Source organism: Gallinula chloropus (genome assembly GCF_964237585.1).
Source record: "Gallinula chloropus genome assembly, chromosome: 15".
Taxonomy (NCBI): Eukaryota; Metazoa; Chordata; class Aves; order Gruiformes; family Rallidae; genus Gallinula; species Gallinula chloropus.
Window position 1 is genome coordinate 7,742,874 of NC_140100.1, and position 15,088 is coordinate 7,757,961.

Genomic DNA, 15,088 nt, shown 5'->3' on the forward strand with positions numbered 1-15,088 from the left:
TGTGGGGTCCCCTTCCTGGCCATGAGCCACCCCGCCGTGCTTCTGGGACTTTGTGGGGTGTGTGAGTCCTACAGGGACTCATCCAGGCTTCCTCAACTCTGCTGGGAGCACTTGTGGGCTGCTTTAAGCACCAGGCTTGATTTGTCTTTGGCCTTTTACTGCCCTTCTAAATTTGAAGGAAGAACTGGAAAAAAATATCCCCAAACAAACCCAAAATGCTGTGAACAAGGAGATGCAGTGAAGCGATCTGTGAACTCCAGCAGTCTTGCTGCTGGAAGTTAGGTTCTAGGCTGTTCTTTTGGGAAACCATGGTCAGGTTTTGTGGAGGGTAAAGTTTGCTGCCGGTGTGGAATTAGTTCTCCCACCCCCATAGGCCTCAGGTGTTTGGAGGAAGAGTAATGAGTTCTGTTTGTTAGTGTGAAGTGCTGTAGGTTTTCCTGGCTTACAGTGTTCCCTTCCATCCCAGGTCTACCTAGATCATATAGGAAAGGGGAATTCAATTTTATGTAGTTTACAGGAGCTCCTATTTGTACTCTATGGGCTGGGATTCGGGAGAGGATGTACTTGAAAGCAAACTGTTCCAGGTAGAAAGCTCAGGGAAGAGCAGAGATGCTTGTTTCAGAGATTTATAACTTCAGCCTTGGCTGGATGATATTTTCTGGTTCAGGCTGATCCCAGGGATGATTATCAGGTTAGCTTTTGTACCCTGTGAATTGGAAGACCTTGCATTTTGTGTTTCCTCTGTGCAGGGCTGGATCTCATGTTAGCAAAGCATCCAGTATACCTGCAGGTTGCTCTGAATGTTTTGCTGATGACTTTTTGTGTATTTCCAGAGCCATGGAGGACTTGGAAGAGAATACCACTGTCTTCTCTACCCTGAGATCCCTCAACAACTTTATTTCACAGCGTGTGGAGGGGGTGTCCGGTCTGGCTACACCAGGATCTTCTCAAAGCTTACAGGTTCAGTACCAGCAGAGGGTGCAGGTGAGGTGTTATCGGCGCCGTGATGCCTGCAGCATCACTTCAGCGTGTGTGTAGGCTCCTTTTGATTCTAGAATTCGGGATTGATTTCATTAAGATCTGACCATTCTTTCTAAAACTGATATTAAAGCGAGCTCAATAATGGAGCCTGCTCTTGGGGAGGATTTGAGAAGCCTTATGCTTTTTTTTTGTTTCAAAGTGTCAGACGTTTATTTCTGTTTTGTAAAAGTTTAAGAAAAGCCCTTTGAATTTCTTCCCTGCTTGTTATATCTGCATACTGGCTCAGGAAATTAAATTGCAAGTTTTTTTCATATAGCTGAACAAAGGAGTTTTGTATCTAGTAATATTTTTATAGTAAGCAATTTGTTACCTTTTTTTCCCCACACCCTTCCTTAAGGTTTCTTTGCCTGGACACATACAGGAGACTTGTGCTGTGGCTTTGATGTGCTAACCAGTTGTGATTTCTTGTCCACTTCTGTTTGTACCCATGTGGGGGTTTCTGACCTTTTCCTGTAAGCTGCCTTATGTTCATGAAGCATGGAGTAAATTGACATCCTGGATCATATTTATGGGGCTATAGAAAAGCTTTTGTATTTCTATTTCAAGTATAAAATAAGCGTTGTGTTTGGAATGGTGACAAGAAGTTGTGTGTGTTTTCTGTCTGTGGTACATACCTGTAACCAGAGATGTAAGGGGAGACTCTGGTTAGAGAGTATGTTATCTATCTGCTGAGTATACATTGCTTAGATAAGGTATTCTGTTAATACTGCCTGTGCTGTAAGGTAGTTTGAATGAGAAAAGGAGGAGTAATGTTGTAGCAGGTAGTAGAAAAACATGTTATTTTGCACAGCAGTTAGATTTCATGGGGAGCATGATCTCTACTTCTTGGTTAGCTGTTGTTGTATCCCCCCCAAGCCTCATAAAAGTAATTAACCTCCTTTTTAGAATGAGAAGTATGTTTTCTCAGAGTACCTCTAGGGACTAAGTGAGAAATTTGGAGTGAAGAACTTGAAATTCACTCTGTTCCAACCAATGTTGATTTTATGTGGGTGTGTTGCTGAATTCCTGGCTTCCCCACCTGCAGCTGGTGTGAGCAGAGAAGTGCCACAAATGTGTTGGTAGTTGCCTTATAATTTATAAATTGGCACACAGGTGTCAGCTGAGTAGTAGAGGGTGGGAGATAAGGCTGTTCCTGCGGTGCTGTTAACGATGTGTCATGTCCCTTTCCACACATGATCTGGGCAGTTGGAAGAGCAAGCAGGGCAGATCCAGTCCAGGTCCCAGCTCCTGCAGGTGGAACGAGAGAAGATGCAGATGGAGCTAAGCCACAAACGAGCTCGCATTGAGCTGGAGAAGGCAGCCAGCACCAATGCCAGAAACTATGAGGTAAGAGGGCAGGTGCAGGTGGCTTGGTGTCGTAGGCCTAAATCAGAACATACGTCAGTGCATCCGTGTTGGTGCTTTAGTTTGGATCAGCGATGTGCTCCTAACTTCTCAGGTGCTGTTCTGGGCTTTGTGCTGGTCTGACTCAGAGTGTGGGCATGGTTGACTTTTTGTGGACGAAAGTAAACTGAAAAGATGCAGCCCAGGACCAAGCCTAGTGTTCTTCAGCTGCTAATGGACACTGTCTTTGGAGTAAGACTGCAGTGGGTGTGTAGTAAATAAATGCCCCTGGGATGCATTGACTGCGAACGTGGTGGTCTGGGTGTCAGGTTCCCAGCACCAGGTGTTTTGCTCTGCAGATCTGCTCATAGTGCCTTGCACTAACTTGGTAACATACACAAGAGTGTGAACATCAAAATCCTTGCTTGGTTTACCAGCTGATGATCTCCCCACTTGATTCCATCAGTTGAACACTAAAGTCATGAGTAGCAGTGACAAAAGGGGTTTGTTATTTGTTTCTCCCAGAAGTATTTAAACATTTTTCTCCCAGATGAATTTAAACTTCTGCTGGCACAATTGCAAGCATTTAGTCTGTGTGACTGTGATTAATTGGAATGACAGCAGTGCCAACCATGCACTGTCACACAAGGGAGCTTGCACTGATAAAACAGTGAGCCTTGCTCAGGGACTAATAGTTTTTATTGACTTCTGGTTTTATGCCTGTATATGTTTGCTTAACTACATTCCTGAAATAAGGGATAGATCAGTGAGTCTTGTAGGATAATAAAGGTCTTGCATTCAGCTGATTATTTAAAAAGGCATCTTTAATAATAATATTTTGTCATATTTTGCAAGGGTGATGGATTTAGTGTGCTGTTATGAAATAGAGAGTCAGTGACTAAATTCCTTCTTCCTCTGAAGTCAGGTGATGTGGAATTAAGCCTCGAAGAGTTCAAACTGGAATGTAGCTGAGTCAGTCACAGAAACTCTTGAAATACTGGTACAAAAAAAGAGAGCAGCACTAATCCAGCACTGTGGTAATTACCCTGCTCAGATTCTGTGGGTTTTTTGGAGTCATGTGGATAAAGGTTTTAGGAACCTCAATGTCGCTTTGCATAATCCTTGCTTACTATGTAAATCCCTGTCTCGATTTGCTTTGATTAGCAAAGCAATTTACTACACATTTTTTTTCAGTAGGTGTTAATCAATTTGTGGTAGGAATGAACTGAAATGGTGAATGAAAGGTAGTTGGAGTGCAGAAATACTTATTGTATTCATCGATAGTGCTGTGCATTTAAACCCAGTTTCTTTTCTGTTAAATGGCCTTGTACAGTTTCCAGAAGTTGCAGAGGGAAATTTGTCTTATTAACCCAGCTGTTGTGATCTGAGTTTCTGAAAGGCAGTTTGCTATGCATGGGTCAGCTTTAAATTGAAGCATCAAATATTTGCATCTTTGACCCGCTGGAAAGCGTGTAGAGGAGTCTGTGAAGCCAGAGAATCACAGACTGGTCTGGGTTGGAAGGGACCCCAAGGATCACACAGTTCCAACCCCCTGCCACAGGCAGGGCCACCAACCTCCAGGCCTGGATCTACACAAGGTTGCCCAGGGCCCCATCCAACCTGGCCTTAAACACCTCCTGTGTTCTCATATTCTTATGTCTTAGGCTAAGAGGTTTGGAAGACTGTCTCTTAAATCTCTTAAGTTCCTTGACACTGAGTTGCTGGTAAGATTTTTGCCCTTGCTGGAGCAAAGATTAAAGTTATGGTCTAACACATTGCATTGTGGTGATGCCTTGATGACCAGAATAATGAGTGGAGATGGGAGCAATGGAAACAGCTCCACCTTTGTTCTGCTTTCTTCTTATGGCTTTCTGCATTTTTTTTGTTTCCTTTGCAAGCGAGAGGCTGACCGGAACCAGGAGCTGCTCACACGCATAAAGCAGTATCAGGAGAGGGAAACAGAAGCTGAAAACAAACTGAAAGAACAAATAGAGATGAACAAATCCTACAAGAAGAGCATGGAGACAATGAGTAAGAAGCTGCAAGAGAAGGAGAGCAAATTAGCTGAAGCTAATGAAGTAAGAACAGAGTAATTTTTTTGATCTGTTTGTAGCTTCAGGTGACTCTGCAGTTCTTGTGAATTGAAAATGCCCTTTTTGACTTTAAAAAAAACCCCAACAAAACAACCCAAAAAACTGTAATTGCTGTGTTCATCACCTGGAAGTTAATAAACTCAGGTGGTGTGTGTCTTTGCCGTCAAAGTTTAGAACCTAATGAAGTCCAGGCACAAGTGAGCAGGTGGTGTTAATTAACAATGAGAAGAGATTTGCTAGGCTGATTTGGAGAAGGAGTCAAAAAAATGCAAGGCAACATACAGCACCTAAGTTTAGCAGTCAGGTTATGTGACATTGAGTAAATAAAGGGGAAATGATGGAGGAGAGAAGATGATGGGGACTGTAAAGTGGATGACCAAATTATGTGCAAAGCATGTCTTCCCAAAGTGTCTTAAATGCCTGTGTTCCAAATGCTTGGATAGCAATTTCAGTTCTTTTGGATTAACGCATCATCATCTCAGTCTCCTCAGAGATAGTTACAGTTAACTTCAGCTAGCTGGTAATTTGGTTTCCTGCACCATTTGTGGATCAACAACCACTAAGTCTTTAAGCTGTCATCCTGCTTAGGGGTCACTGGAAATGTAACTATGTGATAAAGCAGGTGAACAGATGTAATATGCCCCTTAAGGGTGAGTTAAAAAAAGGGAGTTAGGGATAGAGTGTGAGATAAATTAAACTCATATATGAAAAATAAATAGAACTGCTGCACATGTGGGTTTTTTACTTCCAAATCCAACGGTATCAAGGTGAGAACCTCACACCTGACTCTGTCTAGCAAGCACCCTATACATGTAATGTTTTGAGATTCTTCTCCATTAAAGGGAGCTAACTAATGGCTCTGAAACAAACCTGTGACGTTTTCTTTAGAGTTAAGATACCTAGAACTTTAAAAACCACTGATTGCTACTTTGAGGGAAGCGTAATGCTTGTGGTGTTTGGCTGAGGCAAACCCAGACGTTTTCAGTTGTGAAATCCAGACAAAATATATTTGGAATAGTGGTGAGGTAATTTTTTCACTTTAAGTGTGTATATATTTATATAAATGTATACATACACACACATACTTGTGTTTTATCATCTAGCTTTGAAGTTTGGTATTTTTCATGCCAGTTTGAGGTCACCCACTTAATAGGTAATGGAAATGACAATTTGGGTGACAGATAAAAGCAACTAAATGACTTCCTCTTGCTTTTGTTTTTGAGGTGAGTTATCAGGTCTGAAGGTTTGCAAGAGTATGGATTGTTTCTAGATGCTGTGGTTATACTTTGTGGTTGGATATAATTTCTGTCTATCACTATCCATAATGTCCAGCTTGGAGACTCTTAGCCTTGTGTGCTTATTTTGTCTTTCCATAATTTAGACAATCACTGTATTAAAAGGGAAAATATCAGAGCTGCAGTGGAATATAATGAATCAAGAGATGCAGATGACAAGCCAAGACTCTCAGAAGCAGGAGCTGATGGAACAGCTGGATGTTCAACTTAAGTAAGCAGGGGATGAATGACTCTAGGGAGAAAAAGGCAAACAAAACTTCACTCTCCTGCAGTTGTTGTCACTCAAAACTTTCAACAGCGTTTGATTTCTGCTCTTCAAAGGGGTTCTTTGATCTGGATGTGCAGGTTATAACCGTTGTTTGAAACTAGCTCTGAGGTGCAATTTAATTGTACCTTGAGGGGGGAGGAAAAAAATACTTGAGCTTAAAATCTCAGCGTGTCTCATGTTCATGTTACAGAGTTAACAGAAGGCATGTGGGTGGGAAAGGCTAATCTCAACTTTATAGGCTGAACAGAACGAAAATATCATGCCATAAATTGTAGTTGAGGGGTAGTTGAAAGATATGAGTGTGGCTTGTTGTTTTTCCTTGCTTACTAAGTTCAACTCTTCAATTTCAACGGTGCTGTTCATTTACTGTGAGTGTTTGTTGGTTTCCGAGCTAAGGTAGCTTAATTTTGGGGTATTTCTCAAGATGCATCTTTTTTAGTAACAATGGTTGGTTTTGGCTCTGAATTAGAGGGAGATGGTATGAGTGTGAAGCTGTTAGACAGTCCTCTGTCACAGTAGCATACACCTAGCTAGTGGTGTTAGAGGATGCTTGTCAGAGATGCTTCTGCATGCAGGTTGTTTCTGGTATGTGAACCCTGGGTGCTGAATGCCTCTTGTGTCTACATCTAACAGAAAATGGCAAGAAGCTAATCAGCAGATCCAGACATTGCAAGCAGGCCAATCTCTCCTGGCAGAATATGAACAGAAGATTAAGGTAAGTTACTCCATGGTCTCTATAGAGTGATAGTTTTAAATTTCTTCCATGAAAGAACAGAACAGTATGGGGTTTGGTTTTGTTTGCTTTTATTTTGTTGTTTTAAATGACTATTGCAGAAATAAAAGGTTAATTTGTCATATAAGAATGGTGGAGAATGAACCTAGCATCTGCAGTTATGTTTCTGCTTCCCAGAAAATTCTTCAGGAATTTGGCTTAGCTCTCTTAGTGCAATTTCCTGCAAAGCTTTCAAAACCACCCTGACTTAAAAGTGAGTATAGAGGTGCTTCATGTCGTTTGTAAACATGTAAGCTGGTGGGAGTGTATCTTTCTCTTCCTCCTGCAGTCCGAGCCACTGGAAGGAGAGGTGGAGAAACATGTTATCAGACTGCAATACAGCTCTAAAACTTATTAAATTAAAAAAAATCACATTTACCATAATACTAAAAGGTGAGGTGATGTGTCTCTTCAGTTCCTAATTTTTGTGGGCCGTGAAAGTCCCCCTCATTTCATTGACACAGGGATAGTGGACAAGAAAGTCACATATTTGGTTCAGTCAGTAGACAAAGGTCCTTTTTATGATCAGGAAAGATTTTTTTTTTTTTCCTGTTATGAACTTAGGGTAAGTGGGTGTAGAGAAGAGGCCAGCCCAGGTGTTACAAGAGTCATCCCTACTTTGAGCAATGCATTGGGCCAGGTGACCTGCTGAGTTCCCTGCCAACTTTATTCAAGTCATTGATTTGAGTGTAAAAAGTACAATGGAGAAGGAGCTCTTACAAGTTCCAAGTTTATCATTGCTGTCCTCTTGTCATCCCACGTTTTCCAGGATCTGGAACAGAAGTTCTCCCAGCAGGAACATGATGCTCTAATTGTCAAGAACATGAAGGCAGAACTGGCCCGTTTCCCAAAAATGGAACGGGAGCTGCGCCAACTCAGGGAGGAGAATGCCTACTTCAGGTGACAGGAGTGTTCAGCTGTTGAGAGGGTTATCTTGTGTTCTCCTGTGTCTGCTACAGTTGTGCTTCCACGTGGGAAACTTTAGAAGGGAGCCTAAATATTTCATATAAATACCATGTACAAACTGAGCAGTGTTGTGATGGGTCCTAGATGAGAGGCTCTGACAAGGTCTGGGTAATCTTCCTGAACACAGTGAGAATGTATTGATTGTTCTGGATGGTGATACCTATTTGTTAGAATAAAATCCAATGTTCAGAGACAGCGATGAGCTCTCTACAGGTTTGGGAAAGAAATCCCTGTGGAGACAAGAGATAGCTGAACGCTTCTGTAATAACTCTTTTGGTTTAGTTACTGTTACCACTATTTTAAAGTTGTTTTTTGTTGTTCCAGCAGAATCTGTGGAAAGTCTTTTGTTTTAAATTTCTGAAGCACTTTTCTATAGCCCTTGGCACCGGAGACTTTCTGGGTTTCTGAAGTGACAATTAATTTGACAAATTAAATTCTTGGGCACTATGGAATAACTTGCCTCAAAGATTTTTTTTTTTTAACAATAAGCCTAACTTCCACCTTCCAGTGCATCTTTAAAAAAACCCACCTAAATTACATGAGTGATCTTGGAAGTCTTTTCTTATTTTAAAATTAAATATTTTGCTTTGACTGTTCTTATTAGTGTTTGATAATTGTTTTAAATTGTTTGTCTTGGAACCATTGTGCACCCTTGTTTGTTTTGGAGTTGGACTCAATCTCTTGAGGTTCCTTCTAACCCCTGTGAATCTGAATTGTGCATGGAAACATGCTATCAACAGATTAGAGGTCATACTTTTTGACAGTTTTATCTCACCCACTATTAAAAGTAAAAGCAAGCAGTCTGAATGCTTGTCTGGTCATCACTGAGTGCCCAAAAAACCCCAGTGTCCTGCTTGCTGTGTTCCACCCCTGCATTCAGGTCGAAGATCAGGAGTGTTTTGGGAGACTTTTGCTACCCTTTATGTAGTTTTTGCCGCACTTCAGGTTGTTTGGAAGTAATTAGGAGGCACTTAAAGTAGGGAAAATTCGGTTTGATAAAGCTGTGTGTATTTTCTTCTTGGTAGCAGTGGCTTTGCAGTGAAGGTTGTAGTGAATCAGTTGAATGTCATCATGGCTGTTCAGTGGGATTTGATTCCCTGTTAATTCCATGAGTGCCTGGAAGTCTGTGGCAGTGGGCAGAGTTGCATGGCTCTCTGATCCTTGCTTTTCTTTTCACCACAGGGAAATGAAGGAAAACAATGGATTGCTTAAAGAGGAGGTAGAAGGTCTCCAAAGAAAACTGGAGCGCTATGAGAAGGTCCAAGCACAGCTGGTGTCTGTTGAATTGGAAAATGAGGTGAGAAGCTACTAAAATTTGGTGGATGAGCAGGATAGGGGTTTGCTTTGTTGCCTGTCCTATCTTTCAGGTGAAGTCTTGTATTGTGTTAGCTGAGGTATGATACCTGTTTTAATGAAAGTGTTCAAACCAGGCATTCCTAAACTTAAATGCCCATGTGGGGGGGAGCTATGTCAGTGAAGGTGAAAGAGACAGAAGGGTCTCTGTTCAGCTGGGTATTCTCTTTAAAGAACTATCTCACTGTAGTGTCCTTTTTGGTCTTGCTGTCTCTCTTCTAAATTTCTTTTGCTGAAAATGCTTTTTCTGGCGTTCATCTCTGCCCAGACTGTTGTCAAACAGACGTGTGGTAAGAACCTTGATACACACTTGAATGACTGCCAGTGCTAGCAGGGCTGGAATGTGGTCTCAAATGAATAAAACTGTCTTGCTTCCTTCCCACCCTGTATCAAGTATACAGTGAATTGTCAAGAGACCAACCTAACTGTGTGAACTTGTTCAGCTGCAGAACTATCCTGGTGTCTTACTGGGATTAGATAATACTGCCTGGTGCTGAGTGAAAGGAAAGAGGAAAAACTGGAAGAGGAGAAATGGTCACTTCAGCTCATACAGAACTGGTGTTGAGGATATGGCTTTTCTCTGCTTCAGGAGGCCACTCTGCTAAGGTCTAGTGCAGTGATGGTGGCTCACGCTTAGATTATCTGAAATGCTGAAGTGTAACCAAAGTTTTGTGTATCAGAACTGTGGTGACAGGGAAAATGCCTGTGAGGACTGGAGAAAAACAATCCAAAAATCCTAGATAAGATGAAATCTGCAGGAGGAAAAGGAAAGACACTGAATTTGAATGGATATTTTTGAGGGAACTCTGGAAATTGAGCTGTTAAAACACTTGTCTGTCTCTTAACTCTTCTTTTGATCTCTACTTCAGAAACTTCTGGGAAAATTAAAAAGCTGGGAGAAACTGGACCAAAGCACTGGCTTGAACATCAGGTATGTGCTCTGAGCTCTGGAGGGTGGTAAAACTTCTAAACCTCTTTACCATCTGATCTCTGAAGTTTGTTCTTTGTGTTTTCTTGCCATCTGTTCTTCGTGTGGAAGCTCTTCCAGTACTTTTTATTATATATGAGGAGAACCACAAGATACTTTATAACAATGTGTATCTTTGGGAACTAACAAAGGCTTTCTACCAAGTCAGCTTGACTAAGTCCCGGAGGCTGAGGTTCGATTTTGAGTTCTTTGAACTTCTCACATATAACTACATCCAGCTTTAGAGATTCTGCTAGCTCAGTAAGTGAACTTTTAAGACTTCTAGGATATGTCCAGAGAAGGGAATGTGTGTTACTTCTGACATTCTGTTGTAAATGTGATTTCTTTGAAGTCTGGGTATCTAAATAAACTGCTGGATCTTGATGTTGTGACTGGATGTTGCCTAAAGCAGCTGCAGACAGTTATATTAGCCAGTCTAACAGAGAAATGAAATAAACTCAGTTTCTTATAAAAGGGAGGAAAAAAGCCTGTACTCCCAGTGGTGGTTTGTATCACCAGCTAGACTGTGTGTGCTGTCACTTCACAACTCCCTCTGACATCTGGAGTGTTGAACCAGATTTCTTAACGTCTCTGTACGTGGTATAAAGAGGGGCTGGAAATGGTCCATCTTCTGATTATTCCCTTCCACTGCAGAAGGTTTTCTGTGTAGCTGTGATGCTTGTGTGTGGCATACATTTTGTCACTCCTTTATTTGCTTTAAATATTCACATTATTGGTATGCTAGAAGGAGAGCTGCTTCCTTGTAAACAACTGTCCTGCTAGGAGCATTAGAGCACCCATCACCTTTCGTACGGGATCGTGGCCTGAGCTGCAGCTCAGGCTGCAGAACCTCATTTTACCACTTGTTTCTTTAATCCATTCACTCTGTGAGCCTGACAACAGAGACGTGTCTGCACACTGCTGGGAGTGTTTGGAAGTTGGAGTGTTTGGATATGCACATATGGTTTGGGTGCATTACTGCTTCATTTAAAAGATACTTGTCTTCCACTTGGGAAAGCCCTCTTAATTTTCTCAGTGTCTTTTGTTTAATGAGGATCACGAATCTCTTTCTAGAGGCAGGCTAGCAGGTTGCACTCCTGAGGTTCTTGCCTGCATCTGCTGAGGATACATACATTAAGGGGAAGTTGAAATTTGTGCTAAATCTATGGCAGGGAATGGACAGAAATAGAATGAATCCTTTTCACAAAACCCCTTCTATCACAGTGGAGTAAAAGCTTTTTACTTACCTCAAGCTGTTAAAGGTTTAATGAGGTAATTTCACAGTGGGAGAGAAATGGAACCAAGTGATTCTGCCTGTTGAAGTCTAATAACTCCTTCATTTAAAATCAGAATATTCGCTGTAAAGTGTTAGGTTTTTGATTGGGCCATATTGTTTAGTGCTATTAATGGCGTCTTCTCATACTGAAAAGGGAATTGCTCTTGAGAAAAATCATCTCTTGCATGCAATTGTAGCAAGTGGGACTGGATGATTCCCCTCTTTTTTGTTTGTTTTTTCTTTTTTTTTATCCCCTCAGACTTCTTACAGCATGAATTACATTCATTTTTGATCAGAAATATAAAGACAAGAGATCACTGTCCTAGTCAGGTTCCTGGAGTGTGCTGTTGGTGAAAGTTTGAGAAGAGTTAATTGCTCATCTCATAGTCAGAGAAAATAGGAACAAGTTGGATGGTTGTCCCAAAGAGCTGGAGCAATGTGCTGTTTGCTAATAACCTGATAAGCAAGGCAAAAGAGAATGCATTAGGATTTCTCATCTCTTCTTATCACGTTCTTCATTGGTAGAGAGAATGGCAGGGAAGTGCTGTAGCGTGTGGTGCTTAGGAGGGGATGGTTTTTCATTTCCTCTAGCACTTCCACAGGGCTTGTTCTGTGTCTGCTCTCGGTGGTTTCTGTTCACTGATTGCCTGGTCCCAGCAGGCTTTTTGTCAGATTGGCTTATGATCAGACCTACGAGTGTAATTTTCAAGTGTAATTTCATGTAATAATACTTGGAGAGGAGGTGCAGCTTTTAGGAGTGTAGTGGGTAATCCTACTGTTTTTAGTACTGGTCTCTTTTTGGTAACAATGAAAGAGCGAAATGTTGATAATGCTTCACCTTTTGGGGAGAAAACAAGTTCATTAGCAGTTTACTCAGAGGCTAATCTTATGTTTGCTAGTTCTGGATTCTACTTGTGTAAGCTCCTGGGTTTTCGTTTTATAAACTATGAAAGCAAAGACAGCTTTAGCTCTAGACCATGATGGTGTGCAGTGTTCTTTCCAGAATTTTCCCTTGGAATGACACCTGCCTTATATGAACCCTATATAATATACTTGTAAGCTGCCCAGTACTCTGATGACACAATAATACACACCATAGTTATGCTGGTTCATGTATACATGTTATGAATCTACGTCATTTTTGTGTTCAACTACATGTCCTCTTGATATCTTGATCTTCTCACTGCTTACTGTCATAGTTGGCTCTGTCTTTCATCGTGGGTGTAATTGTGTCTTGTAGGTCCTGTCTGTGTTTTACTGTTATGCTGACAGGAATTTTCATGCCTTTGTCACATGTTGCTCTGTTGTTATGTTCTGGCTGTAGAATTAGTTTTCTACAGTAGAAGGGAAAACACTTTCTAAACTCTGAAACTTTTGCTTTTTGAGTAGAAAGTTGTATTTAATTTGGAGTCTACTCTCCTTGAGAAGGATACTCATGTATGGCTATTGTAGGACCTTGTTATTAGCAAAGAGTAGTGTTGAGAAAACAAGCTGCTTGTTCTCTCTCTCCACAATGTGCTGATGTAAACCTTTGAAATCCAGCATTCGTTTCACTGAGTCGTTGACCATCTTCACTGAGGAACCATGTTAATCGTGACAGACTTGTGTTTTGTCAGAGTTGGATTATTATCTTAGAGAGATTACCCAGGAAGTTTCTTGACTAACATTAGGTTACTTGTATTTTAACAGGGAAACAGTTCTGGCAGGTTTCTTTTGGTGACAGTGTGCAACACCAGCCACGAGATGGCAACGTTTCTCCTGCTGCTGCAGGCACCGGGTTTTCTGCTCCAGCCCGACGTGAAAACCAGACCTCGGGAAGGGTCAGCTGGGCTCAGGAAAACCGGGCGGTGTTGCCACTAAATCTTTGAAAAGCTCTTTAATGTTGCATGAGTACAATCACTGTCTCCTTGTCCAGTGCTCAGGGTAGGAACTTTGTATGGAAGAGCCTCCTATGTATGTCTGTAACAGTGTGTAGACCAGGGTGTTTTTCCAGCCAACTCCGTAAACTTCAGTACTGCACACGCTCTTCATTTTGGCTTGTCTGATAGTTGTTCAGAGCCTGGATCTCTTCTTCCCACCCCATGCCATAGAATTGCCTCCATAAGAGCAGTGCTGTTACTGTCCTGACATTCCCTTTAGCACCACATGGAAGATACCCAAATACAAGATGAGGGCTCTTGTTCCATGAGCTTTTACTCTCTAAGCCTTTTATGCCTTTACTTATCCATGTTTGGCTGGCATTGTGTTTGCCCTCTAATGAGTTAGCCAGGTGATGTTTCTGTCCATGAGCTGATACACCTTGGAGTACTGAAGGATACAAAATGATGTACATCAGGTATGTTTTAAAGATGAAGCTGTTAGATACTGAAGATGTTGATAGTGATCAACAGCAGGTGGCAAGGGTTAATGCTACATACAAGCATCATACTGTGTGTGGTTAATGCCACATACAAGTGGCAGAAGAATGGAAGTTTTCAAGGGTTGAAGCTTTGCCAAAAGGTTACAGAAATTCATGAAGGCCAACAGGCAGACCAGGAGCAAGAGCTTCAGAGGAGTTTTAGTCCAAGCGTTTTCATCTTTTTATTTTTAGAGAATAAATAATGTGTGGGGTTTTGTGTTGTGTTCTGGGTAGTTTGTGTGTTTGTGGCTTTGTTTTTTTTATTGGAAGTACTGACTTTAACAGTTGCTACACTTCTCACCTCCTAAGCTCAAAGATCTTTGTATGCACCACAGAATTATTTTGTATCAGTGAGTTTTTTGATGTTGTAACAGTCAAGAATTGGAAAGCATCAAATGTACTCATGATGACCTATTAAAGTAGGCTTTTACTTTTTTTGGGGCATCATTTTCTGTGGCAGATAGTGCTGTCAGCTCAGGCGTGGTGTTTGTGTGGAGGATAAAGCGAAAGATTTTGTTCCTGTTTTCAGAGTAATTGTCCTCATTTCCATGCCTGTTGCAGGGAAGCAGTGGAGAGATCAGCTGCCCTTTTCTGAAGGGCCACAGAATACAGTGGAAATTGGAGGCGAGGTCTGTGTTTGGGGAAAGAGCAGTGATGTGCTGTGACTCTTTGGTGGTGCTCAGAGGCCCCAGTCCTGGTCTTGGGTGTTCTTGAGTTTTATAGGACTGGGGTGATACTGGAAGGCAGGTCTCAGCCCCCTGCTGCCTCTGGTGTGGGGCTGACCTGGAGGCACTCTTGGGTTTAATGAAGCATCTTGTGTTTGGAGAGTACCTTTCAATTTGCAAGGGTAAATTCAGCTGGCTTGGGCAATGCTGTTGCATTAAGCTGGTGTGGCTGTTTCCCATGCCTGCTGCCCAGGCCTGTAGAGAGAAGTGCAGATTTGACAGGAATTCAGGCCAATGCTTGAGGACCTTTTTCCCTTAGTGGAGCCTGCCAGCTGCAGACAGCAGACACTGATCTGCTGACCTGTCGCCTAGAGCCACAGAAGTGAACCTGTTAATGCTGACCTGGTTTTCTTTCCCAAACATCTGTGGACTGGCTGGCTGACAAATCTTGGGGACTAGCTTCCTGCAATGTCTGAGACCAATTAAGAAGAGGAGATAGTGTGAATGTGTACGCATTTCCTCTCTAAGAAAGGGTTTAATTAAGTGGCAAGCATCTCTATTTAGTACAGTGGTTTCAGAGTTGTAATTTGTAGTTCCACAGGTGCTATGCTCAGTACTGGAAGTCCTTCTGTGCACATTCTGCTTTTGGAGTTGGGGGGAAGGGAGGGGAG

At 41.8% G+C, this 15,088-nt stretch overlaps 1 protein-coding gene across 1 annotated transcript in view; it reads left to right on the forward strand.

The window, feature by feature from the left end:
- MAD1L1 (mitotic arrest deficient 1 like 1) overlaps nt 1-15,088 on the forward strand; it is a 377,764-nt gene that overhangs the window by 668 nt on the left and 362,008 nt on the right. The window contains exons 2-9 of the mRNA XM_084271156.1: nt 834-984; nt 2,227-2,367; nt 4,263-4,442; nt 5,839-5,963; nt 6,654-6,735; nt 7,562-7,692; nt 8,941-9,055; nt 9,981-10,042. Coding sequence (XP_084127282.1) covers nt 838-984; nt 2,227-2,367; nt 4,263-4,442; nt 5,839-5,963; nt 6,654-6,735; nt 7,562-7,692; nt 8,941-9,055; nt 9,981-10,042 — 983 coding nt within the window. The 5' untranslated portion in view covers nt 834-837. The remainder of the gene's footprint in view (nt 1-833; nt 985-2,226; nt 2,368-4,262; nt 4,443-5,838; nt 5,964-6,653; nt 6,736-7,561; nt 7,693-8,940; nt 9,056-9,980; nt 10,043-15,088) is intronic.